At 42.4% G+C, this 21,958-nt stretch overlaps 1 protein-coding gene across 1 annotated transcript in view; it reads right to left on the bottom strand.

The window, feature by feature from the left end:
* The window catches only part of CSMD1 (CUB and Sushi multiple domains 1), a 1,679,419-nt gene that overhangs the window by 165,481 nt on the left and 1,491,980 nt on the right, over positions 1-21,958 (bottom strand). Inside the window, exon 40 of the mRNA XM_055567572.1 lies at positions 14,564-14,773. Coding sequence (XP_055423547.1) covers positions 14,564-14,773 — 210 coding nt within the window. The remainder of the gene's footprint in view (positions 1-14,563; positions 14,774-21,958) is intronic.

The following is a 21,958-nucleotide window of genomic DNA, read 5'->3' as shown; positions in this document are numbered from 1 at the left end:
TGTTTAGGGATGTATGAAATTAGCCTGTTTCTACTCTAGTCAAGGCTATGGTTTTTCCAGTGTCATGTATGGATGTGAGAGTTGGACTGTGAAGAAAGCTGAGCACCAAAGAATTGATGCTTTTGAACTGTGGTGTTGGAGAAGACTCTTGAGAGTCCCTTGGACTACAAGGAGATCCAACCAGTGCGTTCTAAAGGAGATAAGTCCTTTGGAAGGAATTGGAAGGAATGATGCTAAAGCTGAAACTCCAGTACTTTGGCCACCTCATGTGAAGAGTTGACTCCTTGGAAAAGACTCTGATGCTGGGAGGGATTGAGGGCAGGAGGAGAAGGGGACGACAGAGGATGAGATGGCTAGATGGCATCACGAACTCGATGGACGTGAATTTGAGTGAACTCCTGGAGATGGTCATGGACAGGGAGGCATGCAATTCATGGGGTCTCAAAGAGTCGGACATGACTGAGCGACTGAACTGAACTGAAATCATCACCTAACATCTGTGAAAGGGATTGAAAATGGAAGTTTAAGTTGCCTTTAGCAGCCCCATGATATTAAGTCAAAAAACTCTAGGTTACCCTTGATTAGAAGAAAGATTTTTTTTTTCTTTCTTTTTTTAATGGTACCAACATAGCTTTCCTGTATGGAGATTAAAAGAGATAGAGAGAGAGAGAATACCAGCCCAGGTAGGCAGGACTATAGTTTTTATTACCTACTCATATACTGAGTAAAATAAAAATAATGTATTGAGTGTCTTCTTGTTTAGTAGCTAAGTTGAGTCTGACTCTTTTGCAACCCCATGGACTGCAGCTCGCCACACTCCTATGTTCAAGGAATTTTCCAGGCAAGAATACTGGAGTGGGTTGCCATTTCCTTCTTCCCGACCCAGGGATCGATGATGTGTCTCCTGCATCCACTGCATTGGCAGGCAGATTCTTTGCCACTGCATCACCAGGGAAACCCTGTATTGAGTGTCCGCTATGTTATAAATGGAAACTAGACAGAAATGGATCCTGCTTTCACAAAGCTTACATTCTATTTAGGGAAACAGACACAAATAAATCAACATGTTGGTAATTACATAAAATAACTAAGTTGTGTAAACTGTTGTTAAAGAAACATGCAAGGACTAAAATAAAGCTTGGGGGGGAAACCAGGATGGAGGTTTAAGTGAGGGTGATCAAAACATGCTTCCTTGAACAAGTAGCCCTGAACTTGAGATCTGAGTGAGGAGAAGATACAGCCAGGTAATAACCGAGAAAGGAAGACCTTTCAGTAGAGGGAGCAGCGGGGGCCCAAGGACATAGGAAGCTGGGTCTCCGAGACGAGGTGGGGGTTCAAGGAGAGGAGCCTGGGGGTCATCATCCCAGCGTGCCCATTGTGTTCACAGTCTATAGCTCTCTCACGAGGGAGAATCTTGCAAAGAATTGGGCCAGGCCACAGAAGAGGAATTAGGACACGCTTCTCAAGTGGACACAGACATGGTTTTAAAAACCAGGACCCATTCTTCATCTCACAAATCATATCTTCCAGGTGAAAAGAAAAAAAAAAAACACAAAACCCACAGCTCATTTCAGTGTTTCCTTAAGATTTTGCAATCCCAATTAATTGTTTTTAGTTGTCAATATTTCACTAACTATACATATTAGCAACACTATTTTCAAGTCTTTTTCTAAATCTCTTATTTAATGGAGTCCTTACCCCACTCCAGTACTTTTGCCTGGAAAATCCCATGGACGGAGGAGCCTGGTGGGCTGCAGTCCATGGGGTGGCTAGAGTTGGACATGACTGAGCGACTTCCCTCCTTTTTCCTTTCACTATTCAAATATCACTAACAATATTTCCAAATTCTTAATTGATAGGTCACAGGTCACATTACGTTCTCTATTTTTTTTAAAGTGTCCCAAAGTTTGACTCATGGTCATAAATATTGATTGACAGGACTATTTTTAAGTAAATACAAAGAAGTAATAAAAATTATTTGCTAGTGTGCTAAAAATACATTTTGGAACGATTCCCATTGCATGCTGTTTAGTACAGGTGCAGGAGACTATGTGTTACCTGCATTGTCCACATCCATGTACCTCTGAACACCTCTGATACTTCCATGTGCCTGGACCTCTGGGCTTGGGGGTGAAGAACAGCTCAACCAGGGATCAGAATCCTTATCTAAGCACTACTTTGTTGATCTGCACATCACTCATGGTGAAATCATTAACTGCCATAACTCATTTTTATAACATAAAACGTTTTAATTTGAGAAAAAAAAATCAACTAAGAGAGAAAAAGAAAGACCACTTCACTGGAATTTGATAAGGAAGTGACTTCTGGCATAAAGAGAAGTAAAAATCACCATTTTCAGACAAGTTCTGTTTCAACTGAAGGCCATCAAGTCCTTCATACATTTCATATATTTTTCAGACACTTCCATATTTGACAACTCCCAAAGACTTTTTGAGTTTGAGTGAACTCCTGGAGTTGGTGATGGACAGGGAGGCCTGGCATGCTGAAATTCATGGGGTTTCAGAGTTGGACATGAGTGAGCGACTGAACTGAACTGAACTGAAAGATTTTTTGTGAGGTGTTATTCAGTATTTCTAAAAGATCTGTTGTATGATATATAATTGAAAAGTTGAAATAGAAAGAATCATCAACAGAGAAACAGGTTTCTGAAGTACAGACAAGTCTTGAGGTAGTTCTGCAAAATAGCAGAGGCCTTGGAATGTGTTGCTAGGGAGCCCTGGGACTGAGTTGGACCTGTGTCTCCCATCTGATGGACCCGGGATGTGGACCAAACCACTTCCATTCTGGGAGGCTCCTTCCTCATTTATGAAAGGAGGACAATTATGCCTATCTGATCTACAAGAATTAACAACGATGACAAATGCAGTGAACATGGCTGGTATGCATTAACTGAGTAGGGCTAAGTCTTAACTATAAGAAATATCTGGTTTGTATGATAAAATATGTTTCATTGCTCAAGACATAGCACTCAAGCCTCTTCTCTGATAGAGGTAGACTCAGGAGGGAGAAGCCAGTTCTAACACCAGAAATTAGTGTGAAATACTAAGAAAGAGCCCTGTTACAGGGAGGAGAGACTGCAGTTAGCATCAAGGTCCACAATGAATATGACCTCGAAACCCCTTTCACGTCCTCAGCTTCCTCTCAATGAAAAGATTGATCTGGTCCAGAAGTGACTAGACTCGTGCTGCAGTCCATGGAATTTCTCAAGTGCACACGCACACAAGATCACCAGCTTCCAAAGGGGGCTGTTGTCATGACTAGGATGACACATCATTGACCTCTATAACGAGGGCACAATCCTAGCTCTCATTTTTAAGACAGATTGGCCACCTAAATGTTCTCTATTGCTCATGTGAATTGCTTGATCACCAAACCTACTGGTGATGTCCACCTACATCACTGTGAAGGCTGCAGCCAACCCCATGCCTTCCAGGCTGCCCAAAGGCTCCCCTGGATGACAGGTCACCAAACTGCTTGCTCACAGTGGCAACTCCAATTGTGTCTCATGCTTCCACCAGCCAAGCACTGAGGGCCCAGCCGTCATTTTACACAACAGCTTTGACATTGTGAAGAAATGTTTGTTCTGACCCAAAGAAATCGCTGGCCACTGACATACCTGTCCAGGTGAGCCTTTGGTCCAGAGGAACAGCTCCGCTAAGGGACAAAGTGGCTGAGATTGCTACTTTACTTTCAGCAAAGCCATAAAAGGAAAAGCAGATCCACATGACCTTCAGGGAGGAAATGGGACACCTTTTAAGATTTCGACCCTGGTCTCTAAGAGTTTAGTCCATGAACCACTTTTCCATCTTGAAAAAGGGCACCCTGCAGAAGATGAGGATTGATGCAGTAGTGTACTGCCCACTGCTTGAAGTATTTTTAGGTGAAATAGCCTTCTTTATAAAAAGCCTCATGTTGAGAGCTTGGTTCAGACATGTGGACGGTGGAAAAAGGACAGAGGAAGCTCACTGTCCTTGCTCCCCAACAGCTTAGAAGAGCATGCTCACAGAAGAAAGAGCAGCAGCTTTAAAGGCACATCAAGTTCATGTTTAAATCACAGTCGTGTCTATAAGGAATCACAGTGAGCGTGCTCATACAGTCAGTGTGAATGAATTCTTCAGTTGTTCACAGCACATAAAGGCAGTTTAATTGCTTTTCCTCCTAAAGGGGAAAAACTGGTAGCCACAAACTATAGCTTATTTTCTCACAGATTCAATTCACTAAAATGGCAATGGTTTTGTGATCGTATGCATGAATAAGCAGATTTAACACATCCTATTACAGTGATTTTTTAAAAGGTGTTTAGCACATATAGCAAAAGGAAAAAAGACGTTTTTACCACTTATGGCTAAAGAACTTAAAATTATCTTTAAGCTTTTTGGCATCTAATAATTATGCTTTATAATGTAAGAGACATAAAGAAAGAGAGAGAAAGAAAGATGGAGGAGGAGAAGAGAAAGGAGGGAAGACAAGTATTCAACTTCAAATGTCAAGTCTCAAAAAAGAAAAGGAAAAGAAAGTCCTAAGAATCTTAATGGGTATCCCAGGTGACTCAGTGGTAAAGAATCACCTGCCAATGCAGGAAACATGGGTTCAATCCTTGGTCCAGGAAGATCCCCTGGAGAAGGAAATGGCAACTCACTCTAATATTCTTGCCTGGAAAATCCCACGGTCAGAGGAGCCTGGCAGGCTACAGTCCATAGGGATGCAGAGTTGGACAAAACTTAGGGACTGAACAACAATGACAACAAAAGTCTTAATATGGCAACATTTTGCAAATACCATGAAAAACAATGTCAGTGCCAATAAGCTCATACCTATACTACAAGAAGAAGACAACATTCAGAATTTCTCTTTTTCAGAAGAATCCTTTGTTTGGATCTGAGAAAATAATCATTGTTCACGTCTGTCAGTCTTAAGTGGTATTTCCATCAAGTGTTTAAATTATAGGCACTGGATGTGGCAGCAGGCGGAACCATGTAGTCATCTTTCTAATACCTATTATATTTTCTGACTGATATCTAATCAGTTGACAAATATCTTCATCCTATCAGCCATCTTCCAGTTTTTGACTTAGAAGTAGGGTACCTGAACTCAATTTTATTTAACACAATTCATCTTTCACTTCTCAAGTTCTGTATAACTCATTTAACTTCAAGACAGCTACATGTACTACTAGTAACATTTTTGACCTTTATATGGTCATAAATAAATGAGAAGGCTTAGTAATAAGGGGTATACACAGACATCACTGAGAATGACAAGAATTATCTGCATGATTTATGCATCTTCTTATGAGTTATTAATCATAAGCTTAACTTATAAATCTCAAGTGCAACCCAGGAATTTCGATGTGACACACACATCAGAGTTGTGTCATTTGGCCAGCTTATAAATTTTATAAAATGACAAACTATCTAATTAAGTTTCACCCCTGTCAGCTAAGATACTCCACAAGAAATCCGAACACCTCATATTCATGTTCTCATTCTTTTTTACTTAATTTATTTTTATGTCTTTCAACTATATCAATTAATTGCCTACATTAAAAATACATTGCTTAGAATTTTTTTTTTTGTAAATGTGGATACTGAAATTTAGAGTCAGGTGTCAAGTAAATAAAACATTTGCTCACAAACGAGGTGTTTAGCCTGGATGAGAACTCACAGATTCTGATGCCTACAGGCCAAGGAGACACAAGTTCAAAGCTGGCAGGCTGCTGAAGGAGACTTTTGAAGTCAATGCCTTCGCACCTTGGAAGGGCCATGACTCTGACACTTCAGGGCACAGCAGCCCCATGCTGACCGGCACACCACCCCGATTCTGACATCACAACAGGAAAAGGGCTCTTTTACCAATTATGTAAAATCTAATGCTAAATATTGACAACTTAAAAATATTAATATTTTCCTAATGAAACTCAGTAGTTTTATGATTTCTGGTCTAGATTATTTCTATACAGAATTTTTTTAAATTTTTTATTTTGTATTGAGGTATAGCTAATTAACAAACAATTTGTGATAGTTTCAGGAGGACAGCAAAGGGACGCAGACACACATATGCATGCATCCATTCTCCCCCAAACTTCCCTCTCATCCAGACTGGCACATAACATTGAACAGAATTCCCTGTGCTATATAGTAGGTCCTTGTTGGTTATCTATTTTCAGATATAACAATGTGTACCTGTCCACCCCCTCCTTCTTAACTATCCCTTCCCCCCAACAACCATAAGCTGGTTCTTGAAGTCCCTACACAGACTTTTTGTGGTATCATGTTCTTCTTTCCTTCTTTCCTCTTTCTCTCTCTTTCTTTCTTTCAGTACTCTTTTTGGAGTGAACTAATTGGTAGCTTTTGGAGCTATATAGACACAGCCTTAGTAACCCTATCTGAAAAATATCAATAGAAAAAAAAATTTGTTTGAACAATGGAGGTTTAAAGTTACATAAGATAAAATCTGAGGAGGGCATGGCAACCCACTCCGCTATTCTTGTCAGGAGAATCCCATAGATAGAGGAGCCTGGCAGACCCCAGTCCACAGAGTCACAAAGAGTCAGACAGGACTGAAGCAACTTTAGTATCAGTTCAGTCGCTCAGTCATGTCCAACTATTTGAGACCCCATGGACTGCAGCATGCCAGGCTTCCTTGTCCATCACCAACTCCCAGAGCTTGCTCAAACTCATGTCCATCGAGTTGGTGATGCTATCCAAACATCTCTCCTCTGTCGTCCCCTTTTCCTCCTGTCCTCAATCCTTTCCAGCATCAGGGTCTTTTCCAAGGAGTCAGCTCTTTGGATCAGGTGGCCAAAGTATTGAAGCTTCAGTTTCAGCATCAGTCCTTCCAATGAATATTCAGGACCGGTTTCCTTTAGGATTGACTGGTTTGATCTCCTTGCTCTCCAAGGGACTCTCAAGAGTTCTCACCAACACCACAGTTCAAAAGCATCAATTCTTTGGCACTCAGCTTTCTTTACTCTCACATCCATACATGACCACTGGAAAAACCATAGCTTTGACTAGACGGACCTTTGTAGGCAAAGTAATGTCTCTGCTTTTTAATATTCTGTCTTGGTTGGTCATAACTTTTCTTCCAAGGAGCAAGAGTCTTTTAATTGCATGGCTGAAGTCACAATCTGCAGTGATTTTGAAGCCCCCAAAAGTAAAGTCTGTCACTGTTGCCATTGTTTCTCTATCTATTTGTCATGAAGTGATGGGACCGGATGCCATGATCTTAGTTTTTTGAATGTTGAGTTTTAAGCCAGCTTTTTCACTCTCCTCTTTCACTTTCATCAAGAGGCTCTTTGGTTCCTCTTCACTTTCTGCCATATGGGTGGTGTCATCTGCATATCTGAGGTTATTGATATTTCTCCCAGCAATCTTGATTCCAGCTTGCACTTCACTCAGTCCAGCATTTTGCATGATGTATTCTGCATATAAGTTAAATAAGCAGGGTGACAATATACAGCTTTGATGTACTCCTTTCCCAATATGGAACCAGTTCTTTGTTCCATGTCTGCTTCTAACTGTTGCTTCTTGACCTACATACAGATTTCTCAGGAGGCAGGTAAGGTGGTCTGGTATTCCCATCTCTTGAAGAATTTTTCACAGTTTGTTTTAATCCACATAGTCAAAGGCTTTGGCATAGTCAATAAAGCAGGAGTAGATGTTTTTCTGGAACTCTCTATTTTTTTCTATGAAGCAACTTAGCACATATGTAGGATAAAATCTAATTTCAAAAGTACACAGCAAACAATAATAGCATGGGAATCTGTATTTGAGTCTTGCAAAGTCAATAAAAAAAGAAAAGTTAAAAATTTAAATACAGTATTAAGAAGCTGTCCCCTAGCCCCATTTTCTCATCTGCATGTGGACCTGGTGTCAGAGGTACAACAGCCATCCTTGGACCACAAGGCAACAAGGAGAAAAAGGCTACAAGCATCACATACTGGTTGGCCTTGATGTACTCAGTGCTGGCAGAAGTCACCTGGGACTTCTCGGGGTGATTGACAGTTATGACCATGAGACTCTGCCCAGGCTTTGTTCAGATTCTGCTCTTGACCTCCCTTTTCTTACAGCGTTTATTTTAGAAAACTTGTCACTATACATTTTTCCTCTGTCCCTTGGAGATGCATATAAGTCTTTTTAAGAGCCTCTTGTCAGTTTCACAGTGTAGGTATGTGTTTCTCATGGGCCTGGGGACTGATCCTCTGAAGTGACCATCAGGGAGCCCTCGGAGGACAGCAATCGAGCTCCAGTGGCTCCAGGCTGTGCAGACACTCTGTCTGGGAGCCAAGAGAAGGTTTACAGGCTTTGGGCTAACTCAGAAGGGCTATGACGCCCATTCCAGCTCCTAGAAAGTCTCCAGCCTTTAGCCTGTATTCATTTTAAAACCTAAATTTGGAATAAGCAACTTAAGGAACATTTATGTTTATTATATAAACACCCTTTGGAAGGATAGATTCTTATCCTGCATGAAGCCAGATGCAAGTGTGGAGAAATCCAGTCTCCAGTCTCAACACCTCTGCAAACCTGTGCCTCTCCTCAGGGACCCAGCCCCAAACTGTCCTTTCTCCTCGATGCTCCAATGCAGCAGCCATGGAGCAGGATGCCAGCACCCTCACTCCAGTTCGCTTGGCCAGGCCTGAGTGGTCCAGAGATGGGCGGCACTGCAACTTGTTAAGATCTGTGATTCAGAAAGATGACAGCAACACCAGCACAATTTCAGATTTATTTGAGTGTTGTTTCTTTTGTTTTCTTGATGATCACCTAATCATATGAAAGCTGGATCTGTAAATTTACAAATGAGATTTTGTTTTATTTAATCTTTTAAAGTCTTTTTTGGTTATGCTGTGCAGCATGCTGCATCATAGTTCACCTACCAGGGATGGACCCTGTACCCCTTGCAGTGGAATCGCTGACTGTTAACCCCTGGACTGCCAGGGGAGGCCCACAGACTGGATTTTAAGTCACCACAGCTAGCTTTGATGGATGGAAGATAAGAGGAAGAAGCCCAGAGAAGAACACTGCTGACACTGTGATCCTCACAATGGCTTCTTTTTTAATTTAAAGAAAGATGAACCTACATGTAAACAAATAAAAGGGAGAAGAATTTGCTGCCCCAAAATATTCCTCTTTGGTGTGAGGATTATCGCGAGTTCGTTATCCTTAAGGAGGTGCAGACATGGGGGTATCTTTGGAAACAGAGTAGAAGCTAGTCATTTATAGGAGATATTTACATCTACGAGGGAAATCTCCCTTGGTAAGTAAGGGTGTCCTTTCTCTGCTCCAGGAAGAGAAAGGTGGCTAAATCTCTAGAAACTTATCGGTGGAGAAGAAAAGAACAAGCTCAGTCTGCATGGCAACCACGCCGTGCTTCCCTGCTCACCTCTCATGTTTTTACAGGGGGGTGATCTCAGAAAAGAATCTAGAAAAATAGGGGAAATGTGTTTCTTCCCCTCCACAAACATCGGTGGGAAGGGCAAAATCTGAGTTCAGCACATGAATTTTCCCCACTTTCTAGGAACACACGGCTTTGCATCTTCTCTGCTGCTACCTCTTTGAGTTCACTTTCTTCTCTGGTTTCTCAGTGTCTTGTCTGGGGTGTTTTGCACATTTCACATGTTCCTTTTTGACTCTGTTTCTGAGGTGGCACTAGTGGTAAAGAACACACCTGTTAGTGAAGGAGACATAAGAGACATGGGTTCAGTCTCTGGGTTGGAAAGATCCCCTGCAGGAGGACATGGCAATCAACTCCAGTATTCTTGCCTGGAGAATACCGTGGACAGAGAAGCCTGGCGGGCTATAGTCCAGAGGGTCGCAAAGAATCAGACACGACTGAAGTGACTTAGCACCAGCACATAGACTCAAGTAGAGTCACATGTACAGGAGCAGTTTAGTTCTCAGTAAGCCTGTGTTAACTGCAAGGCCCAGGTCAGATCGCACCCCCAGGACTCCTCTAACTGAGACTGAGTGGGGCCCTACAGGGTCCCAGACATTGAAGCACTTTTGTCCCCCATTTCTTCAGCTTCCATGGTGTCCCTGAGCTCCAAAGGGCAGACTGAAACAGTTGCTAATCAGAGGAGGAACAGCCATGAAGCCACCTCCTGAGGCAAGATTATAGGGACCAGAGAAATTCATGGAGATTCAGCTTAGTTCAGTCTGACACTTTGCGACCCCATGGACTGTAGCACCCAGGCTTCCCTGTTCATCACCAACTCCTAGAGGTTGCTCAAACTCATGTACAACTAGTTGGTGATGCCATCCAACCATCTCATCCTCTGTCATCTCCTTCTCCTCCTGCCTTCAATCTTTCCTAGCATCAGAGTCTTTTCCAGTGAGTCAGTTCTTCACATCAGGTGGCTAAAGTATTGGAGTTTCAGCTTCAGCATCAGTCCTTCCAATGAATATTCAGGACTGATTTCCTTTAAGACTGACTGGTATGATCTCCTTGCAGTCCAAGGAACTCTTAAGAGTCTTCTCCAACACCATAGTTCGAAAGCATCAGTTCTTCGGCACTCAGCTTTCTTTATAGTCCAAATCCACATCCATACATGATTACTGGAAAAACCATAGCTTTGAATAGACGGAACTTTGTTGGCAAAGAAACGTATCTGCCTTTAATATGCTGTCTAGGATGATCATAACTTTTCTTCCAAGGAGTAAGCTCTTTTCATTTCATGGCTGCAGTCATCATGTGCCATGATTTTGGAGCCCAAGAAAATAAAGTCTGTCATAGTTTCCATTGTTTCCCCATTATTTTCCATGAAGTGATGGGACCAGATGCCATAATCTTAGTTTTTTGGATGTTGAGTTTTAAGTCAGCTTTTTCACTCTCCTCTTTCACTTTCATCAAGAGGCTCTTTAGTTCCTCTTCACTTTCTGCCGTAAGGAAGATTAGACCCACCTGAGACCCTGCACATACCCTCATCTTATCAGCAACCCTGCCCTTGGAGTCCACCAAACCCAGTGTGTTGTGACAGTTTTGAAACTTTGCAGTGGAAATAAGAATGTAAGACTATTACTGCCTTGATCCTTATCACCTACTCCCAACCCCAAGTCCAGACTATATAACCTCTCCCTATTCCCCGGGGCCGGGGCAGGTGCAGTTATTGAGGTTCTAGCCTAGAGTGTTTCCTTTTTGCCTGACAAGGAAATAAAGCCACTCTTTCTTTCTCCTCTGTAACTCTGTCTCCAAATTTCTGTTCAGGGTCAGTGCATAGAGATCCCTCATCTGCTAGACAGGAGATGGTGTTGACTGCATCAGGCCCTTGGAGCCCTTGTGGGAGATTCTGAGAGAGTTACATCTGTGTTTGCTCAGTACAACATGGGGTGTATTTGAGAACCAGCAGATGCAGGGGGAAGCTCTAAGAGCAGGGCACAGGGTCTTCTTTTGAGAAGGAAATTATTTTGACAAATAGAACGTACATGTGCAGAGACGTCTCTCGCTCTTGTGCCAAGAGGATGCTCCCTAAACTCTTCTCAGAGAAAAGGAGTGGGGATAAATCAGCACAGTACTGATGCTGTGTATAAAACAGATCACTGATGAGAACCTCCTGCACAGCACAGGGAACCCTGTTCAGTGCTCTGTGGTGACCTGCATGGGAGGGAAATCCAAAACAGAGGGGTTTATGTACACATGTAGCTGTTGCACTTTGCTGTACAGAAGAAACTAGCATTGTAAAACAACTATACTCCTATCAATGTTTTGAAAGATAAATAAATCAACACAACAAACTTCACTCAACAGCCCTCATGAACCACAGATTTCCTGGTCTTCTTCACATTGCTGCCTCTCTTCTTGGAATCCTGAACCCCTTTCCGCCTTGTTTTAGCTTCAGAAGCTACCTAAACCACCGAGTTCTAGCCACTCCTGTGAGTGACTCTTGTCTGGGTTCTCGCAGGCGTCTGTGAGCCCGTGAAATATGTGTACTCATAAATTTGTGCTAGTTCTCCTCCTGCTGAGCTGTCACGGACGGGTCCCATCACCCACTGGAGAACCTCAGATGACGCAAAAACCTGCAGACTTGGATGGCTGTGTAACTACAGGGGTGTTGACGGTATATGTCGGTGGGCAGGAGAAGTGAGAAGAGGAGGAGACTCGGGGAGAGCTGGAGGAGATGATTCCTCCACAGTGCTTCTGAGAAAGTGGGAGCTGAAGGGGTCATTAAAATTAAACATAAGCAGGGGTGTGTGTGTGAGAGAGAGGAACTTGAGTGTATTTAAACTCAAAGGAGAAAGAGAAACAGCCACTGGAAAAGCAATGAAGGGAAGATAATTCCCACTTGGAGAAAAGTGAAAGTGTTAGTCGCTCTGTCATATCTGACTCTTTGGGATCCCATGGACTGTAGCTGCCAGGCTTCTCTGTCCATGGGATTCTCCAGGCAAGATTACTGGAGTGGGTTGCCATGCCCTCCTCCAGGGGATCTTCCTGAGCCAGGGATCGAGGCCCTGTCTCCTGCATTTCAGGCAAATTCTTCACTATCTAAGCCATTAAAGTGAAAAGTGAACTGAAAGTGAAGTTGCTCAGTCATGTCCAACTCTTTGCTACCCCATGGACTGTAGCCTATCAGGCTCCTCCGTCCATGGGATTTTCCAGGCAAGAGTGCTGGAGTGGATTGCCATTTCCCAATTCCTACCTTAAATGCCCTGGAAAGAGTAGAAAGAAACATTCTAGAGTCTAGTGCATTGGAGGGGTTGCCTGCAAGAAAGGGATCATTCTCTTGTCTCCAAAAGGGGGAAGAGCAGGGGTGTAGGCAGACCTCTGTGCTGGCCTGGGAAACTGTCTCTCCACTGTTCTCTGTGTACACGGGCACACACACGAGCCTTCCAGTGGGACTTGACACCCTTGCTGAGACACAGCAGGGTCCAGGTGAGAAGGAATGACAGACACAGGTGGACACAGAGAAATCCAGGCAAGGTCTCCTGTCTCATTTCTTAGGCTGTATCACCCTGTCTTTTTTTCCCCCTACCTGGATTCCTATTTTAAAACACTCAAATTCTGGAAATGTAAATTTATACTTTAAGTAACCACTGAAGTAACAAGGTCTGAAAGTTCAATGCAAAATGCCATCCTCTTTTAGTAATGAAATATTAAACGTTTTCCAGGGCAGTCTATAAAATTAAAAAAATCAAGTGATATCACCATGTTAAAAAAAGGCTCCACTTTTGACATTTTTTTTTACTTCATTTAAATTAACAACATTGAAGAAAAGGCCAGCTAAATTATTGTGTACGAAATGAAAACTTTGAACTTTTTCACATGTCAGAAATGCTTTGATGATGGTAGATTCTAACTTTTATTAGAGCTCTCATATTTTGATGGTTTAAGAACACATAAAGTTCATTCCCGCTCTTATCTTTCTCCTTTCCCCACGGCTCCCTGACCCCCCACAGACATAACTTGAACATGGCTTGAATAGTACACAAGGTCATTACTTTGAGCTGAGAGAAAGCTTAAATGCATGAGAGACAGGGTCAGACCCCCTTCCCTTGTGGACATGAGGCAGGAGATAGATGGACTCCAGCTTAGATGTTACAGTCAGCTTCCTCTTTACATTTCCAGATGGAATAACAACAGGGCAAATGCTGGACTTTGCTCCAGTGGACACTTAAGACAACAGTCATAGTGGAGACAGAGGGGAGCTGAGCCCTGCCCAAATGGGAGATGGAGAGACCATACGTCCCTCCTTCTAGAGGTCAAGGAGACCTTCCTGACTACATAGGTGCAGAAAAGGCCCCCCCAGTGGTCAAAAGAAAGGGAGCCCCACCCCACAGCAGGTGATGCCAACCTACCCACAGGCCTCTGCACTGGAACCCATCTTGGCTAAGAGATGCACACGCACACAGGGGAGGACCCTGAGATGCTCCAGACACGGACTCAGAGCCAGGTGACTGGCCAGAGGAAGCCAGAAGAAAGGCCCGTGTAAGTGATTCAGACCACCAGAGGGCACGACTCCCTCTCTGAGCCCACCCAGTGTCTATCCACACATACTCCTTTTCCTCCTAGTACCCTTTACAGGTTTCACTACTTTCTGTTTCTTTGTGGACATTTATTTCAACAAAACCAACAAACCAGGGCTTTGCTGCTGTCCGTGGTAGTCAAGTGGCCAGGATTCAGCACTCTCACTGCTGTGGCCTGACCTCAGTCTCTGGCTGGGAACTGAAATCCTGCTGTGAGCTGCTGCAGGTGGAGGCCCCCAAGATCAAAGACAGTCCTTGTACTATAGTCCTGAAGGGGTAACACCTGCATGGGGCCAAGAGGACACGGTGACAGGTGACAAGGCTATGTGACGATGGGGATAAGAGGGTCCCAGGTGGTGATGTGGCTACTGGAGGAAGACAGAAGGGACCCCGGAGAAGCAGCGCCTGACCTGCTCCTGGCATCTGGGTCCTGACCTGTGTGAAGCCTGGCAAAGACTCCATTCCCACCAGAAAGCCATGCTCCACTCTGGACTCTCCAGTTGTGCAAGACTTTAACCAGCTCGGATGTTCATGCTTCCACACAATTTAAGTGTCAGATGCATCCCCAGGTGTGGTAGGAGTCTTACCTTGGTAAGTGAGTTTAAACCCCGGCCGGTTCTGCGAGTGGTCGCTGTAGAAGTGGATGAGCGTCTCATGAGTGGTGCTCAGCAGGGCGCTGGGCAGGTCGGGGCCGCTGAACTGCCCGATCATTGGGCTGGTGTGATAAGGGCCATTTTGAATTTCAAGGTAATCATGATTAGCTTCGGTAGAAAAATTCAGAAATTGAATATGTGCACCTATGAAAAAAATAGGCAACACTGGTGAACACTGGTATCAAAATTTTTTATAATGCTTATCAACAGAGATTAAAATCACATTAGTTTCCTCCAACAATATCTCTCTAGGAGGCAGAGTGGAGGAACATGAACATTGTGAATTACAACAAGCCTTGGTTTGGTTTCACCTCTGCTGCCCACCAGCTGTGTGACCTTTGTTCGTGTAGTGAATGCTCCTAAGTCATTTTTTTTGGTGAAATATGGACATTACTGGCACTGCATCACAGAGGCATGCAGGTGTAATTCTCAGAATGGCGACTTATATCCACACACAATGGCAGGGATTCTTGTCCAGCTACTATTATAATCCTTACAATCAGAAACATAAGTTTGTAACTGTCAGTTAATTTTCAACTTTATCAAGGAAGAAGCCAATATAGACCTAACAAAATGCAACAAACTTTAGAAGTGGCTTTTAAGTGGATGCTCATACCATCTCACAAGAAATCTCTTAGTTTGAAAACTGATTGTTTTGACTGTGTAGTGCCTGCAATGCAAATTACTGATGTTTGCAAGAAACCTGCTCTGGTAAACGCCACGCTGATTCTCACAACTGAATCTGTTTTAACAAGAGGCCAAGGCTGTCCAAAGGACCCACGTTGCTGGCATAATATTGATCAGTGTACCAGATAAGCTACTATTGATAATTTAGAAGAGAATCAAAATAACTTAGAGTTATTTGCTGTGGTATTGTGGCATGTTTGAAAATTTGACTATTGTGTTGTTCCTAAAATACTTCTTAATTCACTTGAAGGTTTATTCAGAATGCCAAAGATAGTAGTTTTTGCATAAATCAAGGCAATTAAGTTGGGTTTATAAAGCCTAAACTAAGAAAACCAACAGCTATTGTGGATCACTCTCTCAGCATGTGAGGAAAGCTTTATTTTGTGTTATTCTTCTCTTTATATATATATATATATATATATATATATATATATATATATATACACACACATACATATAAAGCTCTTTTTATCCATCTATCCATATATATAAAGATCTTTTCATCTATCTATCTATCTATCTATATGACTTTTCTCTAACATATCTGACACATTTCCTAGGTTTTAGGAAATTAAAGATATTGTTATATTAAAGATCATGTTTGAAAGGGTTACCTTACTTAAGCATAAATGCCAAGAAAATGTAAAGCCATCATATCTACTTAGTATTGATGGAAAATATAGGTAACAAAAGTCTGAAATCAGTAAAAAAAAAAAAAAAAAAAAAGAAAGAAAAGAATAAAAGCTCATGCAAAGAGTAATAGGGAAGAACAACTTAAAGCTACTCAATAAATTTTAAAATTCTCCAAGAAACACAATTTTATCAATTATGGAGAAAACTTTGTTAGGAGGAACAAAAGCGTGAATAATGGCCTTTCTGGTTGGACACAGTGTAAGTTCATTATCACACTCGGGATTCAGTTTACCAAGGTGACCACTGTTATTACTGTTATTTCACAGGTGAGCAGAATAAGGTACAGGAAGGCTGGGTGTGATGTCCCAGGTAACACAGCAAGAGGCAAAGTTAGACTGACACCAACTCTGATGGACAGAGAACTCGTGTTCTCTGGTTTAGCGTGGAAACATGCTAGACAAAAGCTAAGCATCTCATGATGTTACAAATTTTTGGAGAAAGTTATTTTGTATTAAAATTTTCACCCTAGTTTGATAGAGAAAATTGGAAGGAATTTCAGAATATTTCAGGAAGAGACTCAAAGAGTAAAAAGCAGAAGAAAGACTTTCAGTGAAAGGTCTTTAACAAGACTACAAAACCTTGGTCATTTTTAGAATGAGCAACTCAGTTTCTGCCACACGGTTCAAGTGTACATACAGCAACACATGAGCAGGGAGGGAAGGAACAGACCGGCCTGGGGCTGGCCTGACTGTTCTAACGCCAGGCACCACAGATGACCCACATGCAACAAAGCTATACATTCAAAACATTCCTGTAAATATGAAAAAGTGTCAAGCATGTCTCTGTTGGAGAGACCTCCATAAGCTAAATCATTTTCTTTATAAATCTCAGTAAATATGTTCAGTTGAAAGAAATTTGGAAGCAAGGAAAGAAGAAAGACAGAGAGAGGGATTGAAAGAGACAGAGAGAGAGGGGGAGAGGGAGAAAGTAAAAAAGGAGGAAGGCAGGCGGGAAGGAGAGAAGGAAGGACCAATGACTCCTAGCGCCTCCTTCTCACCTGTCACCTCTGCCACCTGCTGTGAGAGCTGCACCACTTGACCAGCCTGTAAGTCACAGGTCAGTTAGCATCTCATCTACTTCCTTACCTACTGTTGAACTAAAAACAGTTTGCTTTTATAGCCTGGCCCAACATCTGACAATAAAGAGGGTTGTTTTTTCTTTTTTTTGACTAATTAATAAACTATACTAATGGATTTAAAAAAATATATATTTTTGGTGGCTGCATTAAGGCCTAGAACCTGTATGGTCCACAGAGTTTCATAAACACCCATCCCATTCTTCACGGGAGGAAGAACACAGAAGCCGACATAAGAACAATCAAAAATGAATGATGAATTATTGATATTTATATTTTTCATCCAAAAACTATGAGATAGGATGTGAAACGAGGGCAAGATTAGAACACTTAAAATACTTATTCCCTTTTTGGGTATAAAATCAAATGGCAGGGAAACGGCTTAAAACAGGCTCATTTCAGATGTGCATATGCAGATGTCAGATGAATTCATCCAGAGATACATTTGAAATTCACAGAACGGCCTGGTTGAGAAAGAAATGAGAGATAGCAAGCAGATCAAGGGGCACAAAAACCCTAAAAGATGGCCAATATCTCCAAAGTAAAGGAAATAGTGAAAGTGGCCTTTCACTGATTTGGAATTAATCTTGAAATGGAAATGGGATTATGAAAATTATAATTTTATGAAAACTTAGCATATTAAGCAGGATAAAGTATCCAGCCCTATATCAAACCACCTAATATGTATCAGGAAAGAGAACTGAGCCCAGCTCTAATCTGGTTTAGAATGAAATTTTTAGCTATTTAATTTTCAGAGAATTGTGTCCAGTTTGACATCATGAAGCCAAAATGAAGGGATTAAGATAAGCGTAACCTAGTTATCCTTCTATTATCTCACAGAATACCAAAAAATGTGTTATTGCAACAAGAAAACCCATCTGAATGCCCATCTAGGGTGAAATTTACACTGACTGTCATTACTCATTGGAAATTAAGTGTCAGGAAAAGGCATCTGCAGAAAGGACTTGAATCTGGACTTGACAAAACTTTGAATATGTAAGCTGACTATAGCTTCAGAGTTAAACTCTTGTCTCTTAGTTGACAGACCCTGTGGATAGTAAGTGCTCTCTTGTACATCTTCTGTGCATAATAAATATATAACAAATGAGTGAATAGTTTCAGAATTCAGAGAGAATATTCTAAAGAGTCTTTTATTTCCTCCCTATGCTTCTAGATGGCCCAAAGCATGGCCAATTTTGACCCCATGCTGTGTGATGTAAGTGCAAGGGTTTCAAATATAAAAAGTAAAGCAGAAAAAACAAACTTGATTTAATCTCTGTTAAATATGCTTTTAGAAACTTTCAAGAAAATAGACAGAAGTTCTGTTTGATTCAGAGAAGGCAATGGCAAGCCACTCCAGTACTCTTGCCTAGAAAATCCCATGGATGGAGGAGCCTGGTGGGCTGCAGTCCATGGGGTCCTTACGAGTCGGATGCGACTGAGTGACTTCACTTTCACTTTTCACTTTCACACAATGGGGAAGGCAATGGCAACCCACTCCAGTGTTCTTGCCTGGAGAATCCAGCCACACAAAACAGCAACCCAAATTTGTGGAAAGGAAAGGAAAGGAAACAACATTAGAGCATTTGGCCTAGCAACAAAGAGCAGTGAACAGTTAGGTAATGCCTTATCCGTGTCAGGCATTTGCTTCAGAACAGCTGTAGGAGAACAATATTTTGTGGTATTCCTTTTAAAGATAAGTGACAACAGTTCCAAAGCATGTCCATAACTTGCAAATTCATACCAGCAGTCACTTACAGAACCAGGATTTCTACTCATCTACGCTCAGAGCCCAAAGACATGAGGGACCACCATGTACTATGCCTGCCCCTCAGGTGAAGTCCTGTGACTGCATGCTTGTAACAGAGCAGGGCCCTATGGTCCTTTACCTCCTATGTCCTCAGCTTGCTTTTTGTCTGTGGAAAAACTTCAGCCAATGAATAAGTTTAATCAGAGAACTGAGAAAATGTAGTAACAAAGGAAAACAGGCAAAAGAGGCCAAATAATAATAATGTGTTCTCACTAAGCGTAGTCAAGAACTTTTAGTTCTGTCTCATGGGCTATAAATAATAATCTGAGCCATGTCCTGTGAGCTGTCTATAGATACTGAAACCTCCACACCAGGTGGATAAGTTAACTACATGATGACCAGGCTGTAGTCATGACATAAGCTGCCACAATTCTGAGAACTGTCCTCAAGGAAATGGGAACAAACCAACACTGAAACTGAGGATTGAAACTGTGCTTAAAATAATCAAGATGTTGCTGTTCAGACCACCGATGACCAACTTGAAGATGACCGTCAGAGCTGACTGTGCTGTTTCTACACGTAGCTCCCTCCCTCAGCCTGTGACAGCTCTTGCCCACTGACCATCACTGGCTGGGAGGGGAGTCCACCTTTGGACAGATGTCCACCCTCCCCATTGGATGCTGGCATCAAAAGCAAGCAAACTTTCCTTCCCACCAACCTGGCCTCTTTACTGACTTTAGAGTGGGGAGCAGCTGGAACCCTGCTTTTGGTAACATGCTCTCACTGAGGCTGGATGCAGAAAGCAGTTGTCAGGGGGTGAGTAATTAGCAAGTGGAGACATAGGTGGGCTTTCACGTGATACCAGAGCGACGGGTCATTTTGCATATATAATTAAGCTATTGTTCCATGGGTGTGGGAGAGAAGTAGGATTAATCAGAAGAATTATGTGACTGAGCTGGCTCCTGCTGAACAAGTATGTCGGACATCTAACAGGCAGTCCCATGTATATTTGCTTGTGTGAAAAGATCAAAAACACTGCAACAAACCTTCCTCTGATGAAAAACATTTAACCTGCTTTTTCTCAAGAAAAAGCACTGCTGTCTCATATTCTGGATAACTGTGTCTTTCAGGATGGCTGGGGGAATTGGAGACAGCTGTACCGTAATCACTAGCAAAACAGTCATTAATACCTAGGTAACCCAAACCCAAACTGACAATCCAGGAACCAGGAATGCATATGCCTCTTTCCTGTTTTAAAATTTCATGTTTAGGAGTATATTTATAGATTACACAACTTGTCAGAAAAACCCAGTGTGGTACTTATATGTTCAGTTCAGTCACTTGTGTCTGACTCTTTGTGACCCCATGAACCACAGCACTCCAGGCCTCCCTGTCCATCACTAACTCCTGGAGTCCACCCAAACCTATGTCCATCGAGTCGATGATGCCATCCAACCATCTCATCCCCTGTCATCCCCTTCTCCTGCCCTAAATCTTGCCCAGCATCAGGGTCTTTTCCAATGAGTCAGCTCTTCACATCAGGTGGCCAAAGTATTGGAGTTTCAGCTTCAACATCAATCCTTCCAATGAACACCCAGGACTGATCTCCTTTAGGATGGACTGGTTGGATCTCCATGCAGTCCAAAGGACTCTCAAGAGTCTTCTCCAACACCACAGTTCAAAAGCATCAATTTATCAGTGCTCAACTTTCTTTATAGTCCAACTCTCACATCCATACATAACCACAGGAAAAACCATAGCCTTGACTAGACGGACCTCTGTTGGCAAAGTAATGTCTCTGCTTTTTTATATGCTGTCTAGGTTGGTCACGGAGAAGGCAATGGCACCCCACTCCAGTACTCTTGCCTGGAAACTCCCATGGATGGAGGAGCCTGGTGGGCTGCAATCTATGGGGTCGCGAAGAGTCGGACACGACTGAGCAACTTCCCTTTCACTTTTCACTTTCATGCATTGGAGAAGGAAATGGCAACCCACTCCAGTGTTCTTGCCAGGAGAATCTGGGGATGGCAGAACCTGGTGGGCTACCGTCTATGGGGTTGCACAGAGTTGGACACGACCGATGTGATTTAGCAGCAGCAGCAGCAGTAGGTTGGTCATAACTTTCCTTCCAAAGAGTAAGTGTCTTTTAATTTCATGGCTGCAATCACCATCTGCAGTGATTTTGGAGCCCAGAAACATAAAGTCAGCCACTGTTTTCACTGTTTCCCCATCTATTTGCCATGAAGTGATTGGACCGGATGCCATGGTCTTAGTTTTCTGAATGTTGAGCTTTAAGCCAACTTTTTCACTCTCCTCTTTCATTTTCATCAAGAGGCTTTTTAGTTCCTCTTCACTTTCTTCCATAAGGGTGGTATTATCTGCATATCTGAGGTTATTGATATTTCTTCTGGCAATCTTGATTCCAGCTTGTGCTTCCTCCAGCCCAGCGTTTCTCATGATGTACTCCGCATGTAAGTTAAATAAGCAGGGTGACAATATACAGCCTTGGCGTACTTCTTTTCCTGTTTGGAACCAGTCTGTTGTTCCATGTCCAGTTCTAACTGTTGCTTCCTGACCTGCATACAGGTTTCTCAAGAGGCAGGTCAGGTGGTCTGGTATTCCCATCTCTTTCAGAATTTTCCACAGTTTATTGTGATCCACACAGTCAAAGGCTTTGGCATAGTCAATAAAGCAGAAATAGATGTTTTTCTGGAACCCTCTTGCTTTTTCCATGATCCAGCGGACGTTGGCAATTTGATCTCTGGCTCCTCTGCCTTTTCTAAAACCAGCTTGAACATCTGGAAGTTCATGGTTCACGTACTGCTGAAGCCTGGCTTGGAGAATTTTGAGCATTACTTTACTAGTGTGTGAGATGAGTGCAATTGTGCAGTAGTTTGAGCATTCTTTGGCATTGCCTTTTTTTGGGATTGGAATGAAAACTGACCTTTTCCAGTCCTGTGGCCACTGCTGAGTTTTCCATATTCGCTTGCATATTGAGTGCAGAACTTTCACAGCGTCAACTTTCAGGATTTGAAATAGCTCAACTGGAATTCCATCACCTCCACCAGCTTTGTTAGTAGTGATGCTTCCTAAGGCCCACTTGACTTCATAGTCTAGGATGTCT

Source organism: Bubalus kerabau, chromosome 2, assembly GCF_029407905.1.
Source record: "Bubalus kerabau isolate K-KA32 ecotype Philippines breed swamp buffalo chromosome 2, PCC_UOA_SB_1v2, whole genome shotgun sequence".
Classification (NCBI taxonomy): domain Eukaryota; kingdom Metazoa; phylum Chordata; class Mammalia; order Artiodactyla; family Bovidae; genus Bubalus; species Bubalus kerabau.
The sequence above is the reverse complement of the archived record's forward strand: the minus strand, read 5'-3'. Positions and strand labels throughout refer to the sequence as shown.